The 13,857-nt window shown below is 46.7% G+C and overlaps 1 protein-coding gene across 1 annotated transcript; it reads right to left on the reverse strand.

Annotated features, from left to right (window-relative positions):
• Positions 1 to 708: 708 nt before the first annotated feature.
• On the reverse strand, positions 709 to 9,621 carry LOC117487692 (neuroligin-2-like). The gene is made up of 6 exons (XM_034136336.1): positions 9,534 to 9,621; positions 9,262 to 9,447; positions 4,855 to 5,120; positions 3,970 to 4,123; positions 2,689 to 3,055; positions 709 to 2,410 (listed from the first exon to the last, which is right to left on the reverse strand). Exons 1-6 carry the CDS (start codon positions 9,619 to 9,621, stop codon positions 1,576 to 1,578), a joined length of 1,896 nt encoding a protein of 631 aa, XP_033992227.1. The 3' UTR covers positions 709 to 1,575.
• Between the last annotated feature and the right edge of the window lie 4,236 nt (positions 9,622 to 13,857).

The raw sequence follows: 13,857 nt of genomic DNA on the forward strand, positions 1-13,857 counted from the left end.
CCGCAATATGGGTGCAAGAAATCAGTGGGAGGGGAGTAAGTGCTGTAGATATGGAGCGGGATGTTGGCGTACGCAGCAGGACGGAGCTCTACGTTTTTTTACCACAGGGGGGATCCGGCCTGTCTGCCTCTCTATGTCATTGCTGTTTAATTAGGGCCCACTGACGCCCATGTTAAACAGTTCTGACAACAGGCACAAATGAAACAGAATATGCATGTGCTGGAAATAGGGGTGCAGACAGGAGGACGGTGTACGCTAAAGAGCAAAGGCTGCCTGTTTCTGTTTTGTTTCTCACCCTTACTGAAATACAAAAATAATTCTGTACAGGCAAGCTACAACGACAGATTTGGTACCCTAAAAAACGATCGTCTTCATACAGATGGGAAGAAAAAGTAGCTCCTGTAGGATGGTTAGCGTGGTTTCACACCTTGTGGGAGAAAAACCCTCTAACTAACGTCATATAGGAGAACATGATTGGAAGAGTTGTTCAACAGCTCATGAGATTTGTGGCGATTACTTTTTTTTTTAATAATAAATGTTTGGACGTGAAGGGATACTACAGGATCTTCTGTGTTGCTTTTGATCTGTGAGATAAAACAAGATATCCAGAGTGGACCGATATGATTTGATTAGATTTGGGAAACGTGCATTGACAGATACAGTGTCCTCCCCGCCCCCCCGCCCCCGTCATCCTCTTTAAAAATAATTCATGCATAGATCCCCACTGAGAAAACCCATTTATATACTTTCTCCTTTGTACACATTTATATATAACTATATATAATATCATTTCTCTATATCTATATTTTCAGCAAAAAGATCTTTCCACAAAAAAACAACAATTAAACAAATGCTTGAAAAAAAAAAGAGAACAGAAGATGTGAGAAAGAATAAAACACAATCAAGGGCCAGTTTGGCACTTTGTCATGAGAACACACAGCATCTGTTCATTGACAGTAAATAGGAATACTGGAGAATCTTCTTTAGTTTTTTTCTCCCTCGATGCAAACACAGTAGTACATACTTGGCACAAAGAATGCTGGTAGTAATGAAAGTATCAGATATCAATGTTTTCATAGCTATGTGATTACTGTATGTACTCTATGCCCACTCCTACAGCTCAGCTGCTTGTGAGTCCTTAGAGCAAAGGAGCGCTAGGGAGAGGGAGAGGACCACATGTCGAATGAGAGGAACAAAGCAGGGAAGGAGACACAGATGTAGAAAAGAGAACAATATATGCACATAACACACCAGGGAGCGAAAAGAAGAAGATGATGGAAACTGCATGGGTCGAAAAAAGCATTCGTCCTTCTGACAAATGTCAGGGGGCTTCAGTCTAGAAAGAGCAGACCTTTGAAGAAAGTATCTTTGAGAGATCTGAGTCACCCCTTAACTGATCATCTGCTGCCATGCAGTTCAGTTGCTTCTCCACACGCCACCAGTGGAGCTGCTAAGTTTGACAGCATGATGGAGGAGGTGGAGTTGTTTTTGGAGAGAGAGTATAAGAGAACAGAACAAAGGCCCAAATCCAGAGGCCTCCCTTCTCGAGCCAGTATCTCTGGTCCTTAGTCCCTACTATACCCTGGTGGTGGAGTGGGGATGGGGCAGGGTGTTGTTGTGGCCGGTGGAGGGGAACGTGTTGAAGGCATGAAGAGGCTGCATGCCAGTGATGGTACTGGGGATCATGGTGATGGTGTTAGGCGTCATCAGCGGCACGTCGTCGGGGGCACGGCGCAGCGCCAGCGTGTAGTCTGGCGGGCAGGCGGGTCGTAGGATGTCGTGGGGCCGGAGAGGCTCCATGTCGTGGTGAGGGTCGTGCTCCGAGTGCTTCATCTGCAGCGACATGATCTCCTCCTCCTGGCTGTGAGCCAGATCATTGGCTGGCCCGCCCCGTTGGGGAGACAGCCGGTGTCGTCGCATCTCGTGCCGCTTGTCACGCTTGTAGTAAAGTGCGGCAAAGGCCAGGATGTTGAGGAAGAGCAGTGACGCCCCCACAGCGACTGTCACACTCAGCTCAGTCGAATAGTCCCGGGTGTCTCCGGGGAAAAGCTCCTGCCGCGGACGCTCCGAACCATAAGGCTCCGGATCAGAGGGGAAGGTAGGGTAGGGGTGACGCGTGGTGCGAGGGCCCGGTGTTCTTGGCCAGGGTCTCTGGCTGCCTGAGCCAGGACCCGACGGAGAACGGGTGGTTGTGGGGAAGAGCTCCTCATGTAGACTGTGGAGATGGGGGACTAACTCCAGCCAGAAAGCCACCTTGTTGGCCCTGTAGTTGTCCCTAACACGAGGCTTTAAGCCAATGTGGAGGTACTGCTTGTCCTTGGAGTTGAACTTGGTCCAGATGACCTCTTCAAAGCGGTTGGGCTTTGTGTGAATGAACTTGGTGTCCTGAGGGACTGGCAGGTTGGGGTCCCTAGTGGAGGAGAGAGGGGACATATCGTCAATATTTTAATCAATCTGGTTCAAAGTATGTAATAATTGTGTTGACATCTGAAAAAACCTTTCAGACTCAGGACACTTAGCTTTTAGAAACTCTACCGACATCTGGTTAGTAAACAGAAAGAAAGAAAGACACTACTCTACAACTGAAGAGGCCCTAGCCCTAGCTAGTCTATCCTGCATTTGCACTACAACGCAAAAAGAGACATTTTAATATACCGTTATGAAATCAAAATCATCAGAAAGACCTACCCAGTCTTGGCGAAGTTGGTCCAGTAAGTCATGACCACGGCACTCAGCATCACGTCGTTCTTCGAGAAGTTGCATGGGAACAGATCCGTAGCACCGATCATGGGCACGCCAAATACGTACGGTATCTCATCTCCATGTGCGGCATCGGCCCATTCGGGGCGCGTCTCCGTCTGGCAGTGGTGGTAAAATGTGTAAAAGTAAACCGGAGACTGAAACTCGGCGTGGAGTTTGGCGGTGGCCACTGCCGGCGCCACCCACTGGTGGTCTGTGAACAGCGCTAAGAGGGTCTTCCTTCGCATATCGCCATTGTCTCTGTCTGCCCAGTCTGTGTACATGAATTTGATAGTCTCCCTCAGGATGTCTTTGCCTGGAGGATAAGACGCGGGAAGGGAAAGGGACAGGAAAAACAAGGGGAAGGGGGGAAAAGAGAAAATTGTGATAAGTTGAGAGAAAAGTGTTGACATGGATAGAAGATTTTCATAGAAGTACAAAGAACTGGAATGACAGGTAAAGAGTGTTTGTATGCATGTGTGATAGATAAAACTGAGTCAAATAGTGACACAAAGGGCAAAAGCGTAAATACGCCTCTCGTAGAGAAGAATGAGTGACAGGCACTTGAGAGGAAGCGTGACTGCATTATCAAAATGCGTCTGTATTTTGACTGTGGCCCGCTGTGAGGGCTTTGCAGGCTGATCTGTGGAGAACAACAGCACTGTGATTGGGAGCTGCCTGGGGGATGATGAGAGACGGCATTAGTGCCCACGGAGTCTCAAAGGCCAAAGCACAGACCCACCACGGTGAAAGATCATCTCGATGATAGGCAATCTCTTTAGCATGCCTGTCTTGGTTGGTGCTCTTTGCCGGGCTCACATTGTATCTCTTTTCCTCATTCTTTGCCCACATATTGTGTTTAAAAACATTTGATTCCAATGGGAGTTGTGACGATGTTTTTGTATTTTTATTTTTTTAGAAAGCCTACATTGTAATGATGAATAACAGAATATGAACCCCTTTTTTCATAGTGTGTAACACACTCATCTACCAGGGAATAGTACAGTATTTATTAAATTGTTTAGGTCACTTTTGTGCTAATCATTTATTCTGTAACTGATACTTTTAGAACTTTAAGTTATTTTTATTTTGGCAATTTATCCTTTCATTTGAGTTGTGTGTGTGTGGACCCCAGGAAGGTTTCATTACATGGGGGTGTCATCTTAGAGGTGGTACACTCAGAGAGAGTACATTACAGCCTGGATGGAGTACAATGTCGACAGTCCCTACCTTCAGGGTAGCCGTAGAGGTTGTCCACGAAGTTGGAGATGGTGTAGTCGAAAGCAGCAGCTGTGATGCCGTCGTTGTCCTCACTGTCGTCCACAAACTTCAGCCCCTCGCCTTGGTTCACTCCTATCAGGATGTCATAGTTGAGGAACTCCCCCTGGTGGTGCAAGAGGGGAAGAACATGTTGAGGGCTGAATTCAGTACAATTATGAAGGCTGCTAAACACGACTTTGTTTTGTGCATTTGTAAAGTCAAATCAGCTTTTTTCCTACTTGTATGTGATATCTATGCCAATAGTGTTGATGTATAGCTTTTGTTGTGGGACAATAACTACAAGCTCAGTAAAAAACAGGGACAAGGTGAAGGAGTATCACTTAAAATAGGGGCAGCAGCAGTCTGACATAGAAATGTAAACAAACTGACGTTAATTGTGAGTATTAAGAACTTATAGAGCTTACAAGTAAAAGCAATTAAGAATAGCAAAATAAGAATGACAAATAAATAACTAAATATGAAATCAGAACGTTTTATTTGTATCTTTTGGACTATTCCTTATCTTTCCTGTGTCCTTGTGTAATACTGGGTGGTTTTACCTCCTAAAATGACTCCATTTAAGCTGAAAAAGAAAATCAGTCGTGGATTGAACGGATCACACGACCTGTGAAGAAAGGATTTGCAAGTACACAATGATTTGTATGTATGGGATAACAAGCACAAATAAGTGGTGAGCCATGGGTATAGAATCTACCACCGAGGCAGTGTGTTTCAGCGTTTTAGGATGCGAGGTCACACCAGCTGCTAAATGTCACAGCCAGACCCTAACTCTGTGGAAAGGTCACACCTCTTTCAACAAGTTCTCCATGTTCTCTTTGCATGGTAGACCCTCACCTGCTGCATGAGGATCTCAGGGTCGTCGGGCACCACGTCTCCGTCCACCACGGGGCCAAAGGCGATGTGGTAGCGGGCTGGCTGGATGTCCTGGTCCACCAGCTCCCGGAAGTTCTTGCGCCTCAGGCAGTCGACCAGGTCGGCCGTCTCTGTGTACGTGCAGCCCACCTTCCGGGCCAGGATCTTTGTGTACTTGAGGGGCTGGTAGTTGACGGACCAGCTGGAGATGGCTGTTCCACTCTGAGCTATGGCCCTGTGGAACAGACCTGAGGATATGAAAGAAAAAGAGGATTATAATACTGTATGAAGGGGTGAATATGACCAACATCGTTTAAAAATATTGGGTGATCTCTCTAAATGTCATGTGCTTTTCCCACCACGTGTGTTTTTTGCCGGCAGGATGGTAAGAGAGACTTCTTGATATGAATATCGCACATCTCTTTTTCCACTAAAAGAATTACCCTTTATAAAAAAAACTTCCAATTGTACTTTTCCATCTGATTATTCTCACTGGAATACAGTTGGCAGAGGCATTACGTCACTACAGACCCAAAGCACCTCGAATAGAGCATGCTACAGGGCTACAAAAGAAGCCAGACTGGGAATAAGCTCATCTGAGACGTCAAGAGAGCCATTTTCCTCTTTTTCGTGCTAGCTGTTTCTTCTCTCACTCTCCCTGGCTGTGTTCCTCCCTCCCCCTCTTCCTCTTTGTCTCTCTCCGTCTCCATGGTTCTGCCTTTCCGGTGCTGTTTGAACCACTCAAGTGGCTCGTTAAGAGGCCGCCTGACTCACTCCTTTCCTCTCGCGCTCCCCTTTTTCTTTCTCTTCCCTCTCTTGGGCTGAAGATTGGTCAGTTAATTATTAAGCAGAGCTGCAGAGCCTTCTTTCCCTGGAAATCAATTATAGTAAGAAGCAGCTCGGAAACAGCTATACCTACACATCTGCACCGAAAAAGACGCTATTATTTAATTCAAAATAAGAGAGCCTTCGCCGCTCAGTACTTAGCTAGATTTGGCTACTATATTCTTCCTCAATAATGTTAGAATGTCTCCACCTCTTTCCTTAAATACAGGATACTTTGGGTGATGTCTCCCCCCTTTATCATATCAGCATCACTTATAACCCCTCTCTCTGTCCTGTCTACCACTTCCCTCCTGCCATCCATCCTGTGCGTGCCTGCTGTCGTTTTTGATTTGCGACGGCGTGTAGGTGACATGATTGGTGTCCCTAAAGGGTGGGGATGACAGACTCCTTACCTGGTGTCCCTGGCGGGGGAGAGGGGGGAGAATGACAGACAGGCGGCGTCTAGAGGGCCGGTGTTAGATGCGGATGATGACGATGGGTTGATGACAAAAGTGGAGGCATGAGAATGGACTGGTGGCGGGGTGAGGGGGGTTGGTTGTCAGCAACAGGAGACAAGGGGTTAATACAGGCTTTCCCAACCGTTAGGGTCTGTCTGCTGCTAAAAGGGGGGGGGGGTCCCTGAAAACATATAATTGAGCTACAATGAGTGTCAATGGCTGGTTGCTATCTGAAAATAAACAAGCAAGCAAGATAGCCAGTGCACATAAGCCATCTGAGAAATACTACATCATCAATAAACTTCATTTACTTTTCTAGAGTTAAATGAAATGTATTCAACACTTGTGTCTGTACTGTATGTTAAGAACAGACCTGGAGCTGGGAGCTAACTAAGCTAGAGATGTGTATTTTAGTGTAAAGCCAAGCTAGCTGTTTACCTTTCTTCTCTGCCTTTATGTTAAGCTACTGTAGACTAACCATCCTGACTCAGGCTTCATACCTTATGCAAAGACAAGAGTGGCATAATATAGTATGCTTCTGAGATATGATTTGACTTCATATGTCATTTCGAGTTACAAAATATCATATACAAGGTGGTTTAAATGTTGCTTTCTAGAGATGCTAATAACCTCAAAAAGGCATGGTTAGCAGTCATGCTAATGTTAATGCTAATTTGCTCTTTCCATATTTTGATTCCTAAACACAGAAACTTAAGGAAAGAATGTGATATTTTCTCGAATGCATTAGAAACACACTTGAAATTATTTACTGCTTATAGCACTGTTTACAAAGTTATAAGCACTCATACCAACACAGTCTCACGGCATTTCGTGTTATAGTCACGAAATTAATCTATTGATTCGTGTTCACCAACACGATTTCGCCATTTTTTTCGTGTCACACAGAACGATTTTAAAAGCAATGTAAATAATAACAAATTAGAAGGAAAAACAGATAAAAAAAAATACAGATTTCAGTATTCTGACACAGAACGATTTTAGAAGCAATGTATTTCTATTGGTAGTATGTTTCGTGCCTGCACCAAATAATAACAAATTAGAAGGAAAAAAAGATGACAAAAAATACAGATGTCAGTATTCTGAGGCTCTGAGCCATTTCTTTTCCTCGCGGACGGCAAAAAAAACTCCGACATTATACAACTTAAAATAAAAAGGTTAGGCTTAGGGTAAGATATTGAGTAAGAAAATGTTTTATGAACCACACAGCTTCTGGTATTCCAAGACCCGACCGGACAAAAAGACGTGGTGCAGGCACGAAACATACTACCAATAGAAATACATTGCTTTTAAAATAGTTCTGTGTGACACGAAACAAATGCAAAAATCTTTTTGGTGAACACGAATCACTAGATTAAATTAATTTCGTGACTATAACACGAAATGCCGTGAGACTGGGTTGCTCATACATATTCAAAATGCTTTATAATGAAACATTGAACATTTGAATGACTTAAATTGCTAGTCAGTCCATGACATTTGTTTTTGCAGGAATTAAAGCATATAATAATTCCCATAAAACATCATCTTTTTATAATGGCTTATCCATTAGCTATCCTGAGATATAGATATTTACAAGTGCTTATAACTTGAAAGTAAAACGCATAATATAATGCAGTATAAGTATGTTTATATTGTATTATAGACATCACAGAAATAAGTTAAAACTTTCCACACACTATGCATGGCCCCTGTTATGATATCAATATCAAATAATTGGGGTTATGGGAGGTTGCTAACGGCTAATTGGGTCACCTGCCGATGAGTGGAGAAAGGTTGGGTGTGCTGGGTTAATATGAAGGGTAGGCAGACATCAGTGTAATTATAGAGGCTGGGATAAATGGACACAGTGACACAGCAGCACAGATGCTCACTGGAGCTTTGACAACACACATTTGTTATTACAGCAGATTTACACAGACAGAATGAGTCAAAGTTAGAGGCGTCTGCTTGGTGCTTTAGACACAAACAAACACACTTAGATACACACAAACACAGAGAGGATCGAAACAGATGTGAGGTTTTGTGAACACGCTCTCTTGAATCTCTCTATCCACCGTTTCTTCCCTGTGTCTGTCCTACGCGGTTTTGTGAATGAATAGAGGAGAGCGATATTGAGAGAGAGTCCTTGAGCAGTGTCGAGTTACGATTTGAGGAGGGCAGCTTCAAGAACGGCATGATCAAAGGCGCCGAGTGCGTGACCGTTTGGCTGCGGGTCGGCAGCCACACTGATCTCAATTCAGATCAAAGTGGATCGGTCCGTAGGCGTCTCTCTTTTGGTGGTGCAATGTTAACACTTAGCCCTCGGGGTGTGCTGTTGGTAATGGGGAGCACGAGGTCAGACGGATGTAGGTTTCTTTCGACCGAGGTAGAGCCTCTCTGCTGCAGAGCGGTGGACCGTTAACAGAGCCAGGAGCGCTCGCATACTCAGGTAATGTGGGGAAATGTTGGGGATTCATCCTCCGCAGACATGTACGACACAACCTGAATCAAACCTGGACTCGCTCATTAGACACATGACTGCTCAAATTCTTCAGTTCAAAGGATGTGCAGTGTTTTCCTCCGAGGATAGAGGTGTCAAGCGAACATCACAGGACTTAACGATTTCTGCGCTAGATGCTGCTAGCAGAGTCTCCATCTGACCACATGGGACAGGACCTTGCTGCTATGATTACATTTACACGGGTCATGAAATAGCCAAAGGCTGTATAAAGGAACAATGATGTTTAAATACAGAGCGAGTCATTCCAGCGACAGATACAGGATCACACATTTTTTGTTTAGAGTTTTCAAGGTCGACTGGGACATGAAGGTGTGCATTGCCATCTTTTCCCAGTAAATATGCATTGTGGATGTGCGGGGATTAGCGAGGAATGGTCTCAGCTTTAACATTAATGGATCAGGTGGAATTCATGCAACCAACCACAATCCGTTTGTCAAAAACAGTCATTTTCAGGGTTGGACCGAGACTATTAACATCACCATTTATTTTAAATCCAGGAATCCTGTGACCAGTGGGAAGATGCTGCACGGTAGTTTTTCTATTAAAACAAATGGTGAGACACAAACACAGTGAGTCTCTAATTACCTTCCGAGTGGTGCGAGAGGATGAGGAGGTTGACGCAGGACGCCCCAGCTCCGGAGCCGAAGATGGTGATCCTCTCTGGGTCTCCTCCGAAGTGGCCGATGTTCTCGTTGAGCCAGCGCAGGGCCTGAATCTGGTCCAGCAGGCCGTAGTTCCCCTTAGCAGACTGATCGCCGGTACTGAGGAAGCCTGAGAGAGGATATTCAAGAGGGAAAAGGGATGGGAGAAGGATAAAGAGAGAGACAAGAGGACGTTAGTATCAGGACATTTAGTACCTGTCTGGCAAATGTTCCCTACTTTGGCCTGTAGATCATCTTCTGACTGTGAGGGATTTGCATATATGTTTAAGCGTGTGCGCGACATCGTCATTCAACAACACCAGGAGCAACAGACAGAGAAAGCGAAGTGAGCGAGAGACGAACTTGCTATCTCAGCTCCTCTCTTAATGACATTTACTCTAATGGCATTGAGCAGGGACACAAAGCCACTTACAGTACAGCAGCCCCAGAAATATAGGTGACCCCAATCTGAACCACACCCATAACTGGATTACAAGTGATGACACATCATGCTTGGAATCAGGATTGTGCAATGTCTTTCTTCTTTTTTTGGGAGTAAAACAACTTTTCTTAACCAACCATTTTTGGCATGAGAAAACATAACTCTTTTTAAGTTAAATGATTTTCCTTTGGCTTTTTTTAGGCAGCAGACTTTCTAACTTGCCACAGGAGAGAAAGCACAGATGTTACTTAAGTTTCCCAGCATGCCATGGTACAGTGTGAAAGTGAGCAGCATGCACAGCACCAGGAAAACAGGAGGAGCTAAATGAAAATCAGACGTCATTCATTTTCCTACTGTGACATTTTAAAATGCCTTCAAGGAAAAATGTCTCAGAAGCCAAAATATGATGTGATATCCTTTAAAGTGCACCTATCATGCTATTTTTAGGCAATAGGTCTCAGATATATACAAATATATAAAAAACATGTCTATGAAGTGTTTTGCTCAAAATACCAAACAGATCACCCATTCTAGCCATGCCTCATATCCCTCTATTTCACTTCCTGTTTCAAAATAGCTGATTTTGGGTATAAAGTTGATTAAAAAAAAGAATGGGGCTGAGCTCATGCGGGACCCGGCAGCTACTGTCTAAACTAAATACTGCCGTGATGAAACGCCATATCATGGATTATCAAGGATTATTTCTGTAACAGTATGGAGCTCAAAGGCTTTCTCTCTTGCCGGTTATACCACAAGGTGAGTTCCTTTTTATATCCAGCTTCTTCACACACATGCTCTCCAGTACAGGTTAGCTCTGAGTGTTAGTGATGCTAATGTGACACCGACCATATTACGTCCAAAACAGTCGGGCATTGTTTCTGATAGCAACTTTCTGATAGTGCCGTGGGTCCACATTTCCGATATTACATCATATCGGACGCAAATCTGGATCAGCTCCGTTGTACCCCTGTTTTTAGAGATTTGGGTACGGAGGAAAAGAGAGAGGGTTTTATTTTCTGACGCTGCGTGAGTTCCCCGACACACCGGGGACACATATTTATGTATAAAAGACATAAAAAAGTACATTTTGCATGATAGGTCCCCTTTAAACGTGGATGATAATTTAAGAATAAACGGTTTAATGTTTAAATTCCCTGGTAAAGGATAAGACTTGTAGCATTCTATTTGTGTGATTTCAACACATACCAAAACATTGAGTGATATTTTCATTCATTAATATGAACATGGACACTTTAATTTGATTTGATTCAATCCCAAATACATACATAGAAATTCTGTCGGTGGTCCGGCCGACTCCAGCACCCCGTGTCCTGTCGGTGGTCCGGCCGACTCCAGCACCTCGTGTTCTGTCGGTGGTCCGGCCGACTCCAGCACCCCGTGTCCTGTTGGCTCTATGGCCGACGCCTACCCCATGTCCTGTGATGTTGGAGGTCCCGCCGACTACTCTTCTGCCGGGGGTCCTGCCAACCCTATGTCCTGTGATGTTGGAGGTCCCGCCGACTACTCTCCTGCCGGGGGTCCTGCCAACCCTATGTCCTGTGATGTTGGAGGTCCCGCCGACTACTCTCCTGCCGGGGGTCCTGCCAACCCTATGTCCTGTGATGTTGGAGGTCCCGCCGACTACTCTCCTGCCGGGGGTCCTGCCAACCCTATGTCCTGTGATGTTGGAGGTCCCGCCGACTACTCTCCTGCCGGGGGTCCTGCCAACCCTATGTCCTGTGATGTTGGAGGTCCCGCCGACTACTCTCCTGCCGGGGGTCCTGCCAACCCTATGTCCTGTGATGTTGGAGGTCCCGCCGACTACTCTCCTGCCGGGGGTCCTGCCAACCCTATGTCCTGTCCTGTTGGGGGTCCCGCCGACACCTGTCCTGCCAGGGGTCCTGCCAAATCCATGTCCTGTCCTGTTGGGGGTCCCGCCGACACCTGTCCTGCCAGGGGTCCTGCCAACTCTGTGTCCTGTCCTGTTGGAGGTCCCGCCGACACCTGTTCCACCGGGGGTCCTGCCAACTCTGTGTCCTGTTCCGTTGGGGGTCCTGTCGACACCAGCCCATGTCATGTTCAGGACCCCGTCTACGCCTGTCCCGTCGGCTCCGGTTCCTGTCCGGCCGATACTGGTTCCTGCTCGTCCTCCGGAGCTGTCCCGTCGGCGCCTTCCTGCCCGGCCTCCGGAGCTGTCCCGTCGGCGCCTTCCTGCCCGGCCTCCGGAGCTGTCCCGTCGGCGCCTTCCTGCCCGGCCTCCGGAGCTGTCCCGTCGGCGCCTTCCTGCCCGGCCTCCGGAGCTGTCCCGTCGGCGCCTTCCTGCCCGTCCTCCGGAGCTGTCCCGTCGGCGCCTTCCTGCCCGTCCTCCGGAGTTGTCCCGTCGGCGCCTTCCTGCCCGTCCTCCGGAGCTGTCTCGTCGCCGCCTTCTTGTTCGCCCTCGAGCCCGGCCTCCTGAGTTCTCCAGCCGCGGTCTTCGCCCTCGGGCTCGGCCTCCTGATTCTTCCAGCCGCTGCCTTCGCCCTCGAGCCCGGTCCCCTGAGAGCCGCTGCCTTTGTTCTCATGCCCGGCCCCCTGAGTTCGCCCGCTGTGGCCGTCGCCCCTTTTTGGACTCTGCCTTGCCCCCGGGCCGTCCGCCCGGGACCCCTTTCGGGCCCGTCCTCCGGACCCCCTCCACCCACCCTTTTTTGAAGTGTTAGACTATGTTTTTTGGGACGTCTGGGATCCGTCCCTTGAGGAGGGGGTTATGTCACGATCTGTCTGTGTTGTGTTTTGTCTTGTCTTTTTCTGGTTTCCTGTTTTGTTTTGAAATGTTTTCCTCGTGTCTTCTCTGTTCCTTCTTCCTGTGTTTGCCTTCCTGTCTTAGTTTCCCTGGTGTGTCTGATTGTTTGATTGTGTTCACCTGTTGCCCTTGTGTTTCTGCCTCCCTTACCCCAGCTGTGTCTCGTCTTGTGATTACCCCTCTCTGTATTTAGTCTTGTCTCTTCCTGTGTTCCCCTGTCGGTTCATTGTTTGTTTCTCCTGTCTCCCACCATGTTGGTCACGGTCAGTTTTCTATAGAACCTATGTGTTTCATGCCATGCTATTGTTAAGCTTTAAGAATAAAGCTCGTTTTTGTTTCAAGACCGTTTACCTTTTCTGATAGTCTGCATTTGGGTCCTACCCTTCCACGCATCCTTACACATAGTGTGTAATACACTCATCTACCAGGGAGGGGATGCCGGGCCGGGTTGCTGGTCAGACTGAGAAAACGTGAGAATCGGCCCCCTCTTCCGAGTATTCTTCTGGCTAATGTTCAATCCATTGAAAATAAGCTAGATGAACTCAGAAGCCGGATTGCTTTTCAACGGGACATTAAGAACTGTAACGTGTTAATTCTCACTGAGACTTGGCTCAACCCCGCTATCCCGGACTCCGCTATTGTCCCTGACGGATTCTCTATTTTTCGTCAGGACCGGACTGCTAACTCGGGGAAAAGTAAGGGAGGCGGTGTGTGTGTAATGACTAACAACAACTGGTGCTCAGATGTGAAGATTATTTCATCGGACTGTTCCGCACAGCTAGAGCACCTCATGATCTCATGTCGGGCCTTCCATCTGCCGAGGGAATTCACATCTGTTGTGATAACAGCAGTGTATATCCCGCCGCAGCCACTCGCCGACAACAACACGGCACTCGATCAGCTGTTTGGGTTTATTGATAAAACCGAGACTTCACGGCCAGATGCGGCGTTCGTTGTGGCCGGAGATTTCAACACCGCCAACATGAAGAAGGTTTTGCCAAAATATTACCAACACATCAACTTCCCGATGCGCGGGGGAAACATACTGGACCATGTTTATTCCCCTTTCCGGAATGGATATAAGGCTCTCCCTCGCCCTCCCTTCGGCAAATCAGACCATATCTCACTACTGTTGTTGCCTGCTTACAAGCAGAAACTTAAAAGGGACAGACCGATAACAAGGACAGTACAACGATGGAGCGAGGAGTCAGATTCAGCACTGCAGGATTGCTTTGCATCTACGGATTGGAGTGTGTTTGAGGACAATAACATCAACACACACACGGACACTGTCATCTGCTACATTGGGAAATGCATCG

Source organism: Trematomus bernacchii, unplaced genomic scaffold, assembly GCF_902827165.1.
Source record: "Trematomus bernacchii unplaced genomic scaffold, fTreBer1.1, whole genome shotgun sequence".
Lineage (NCBI taxonomy): Eukaryota > Metazoa > Chordata > Actinopteri > Perciformes > Nototheniidae > Trematomus > Trematomus bernacchii.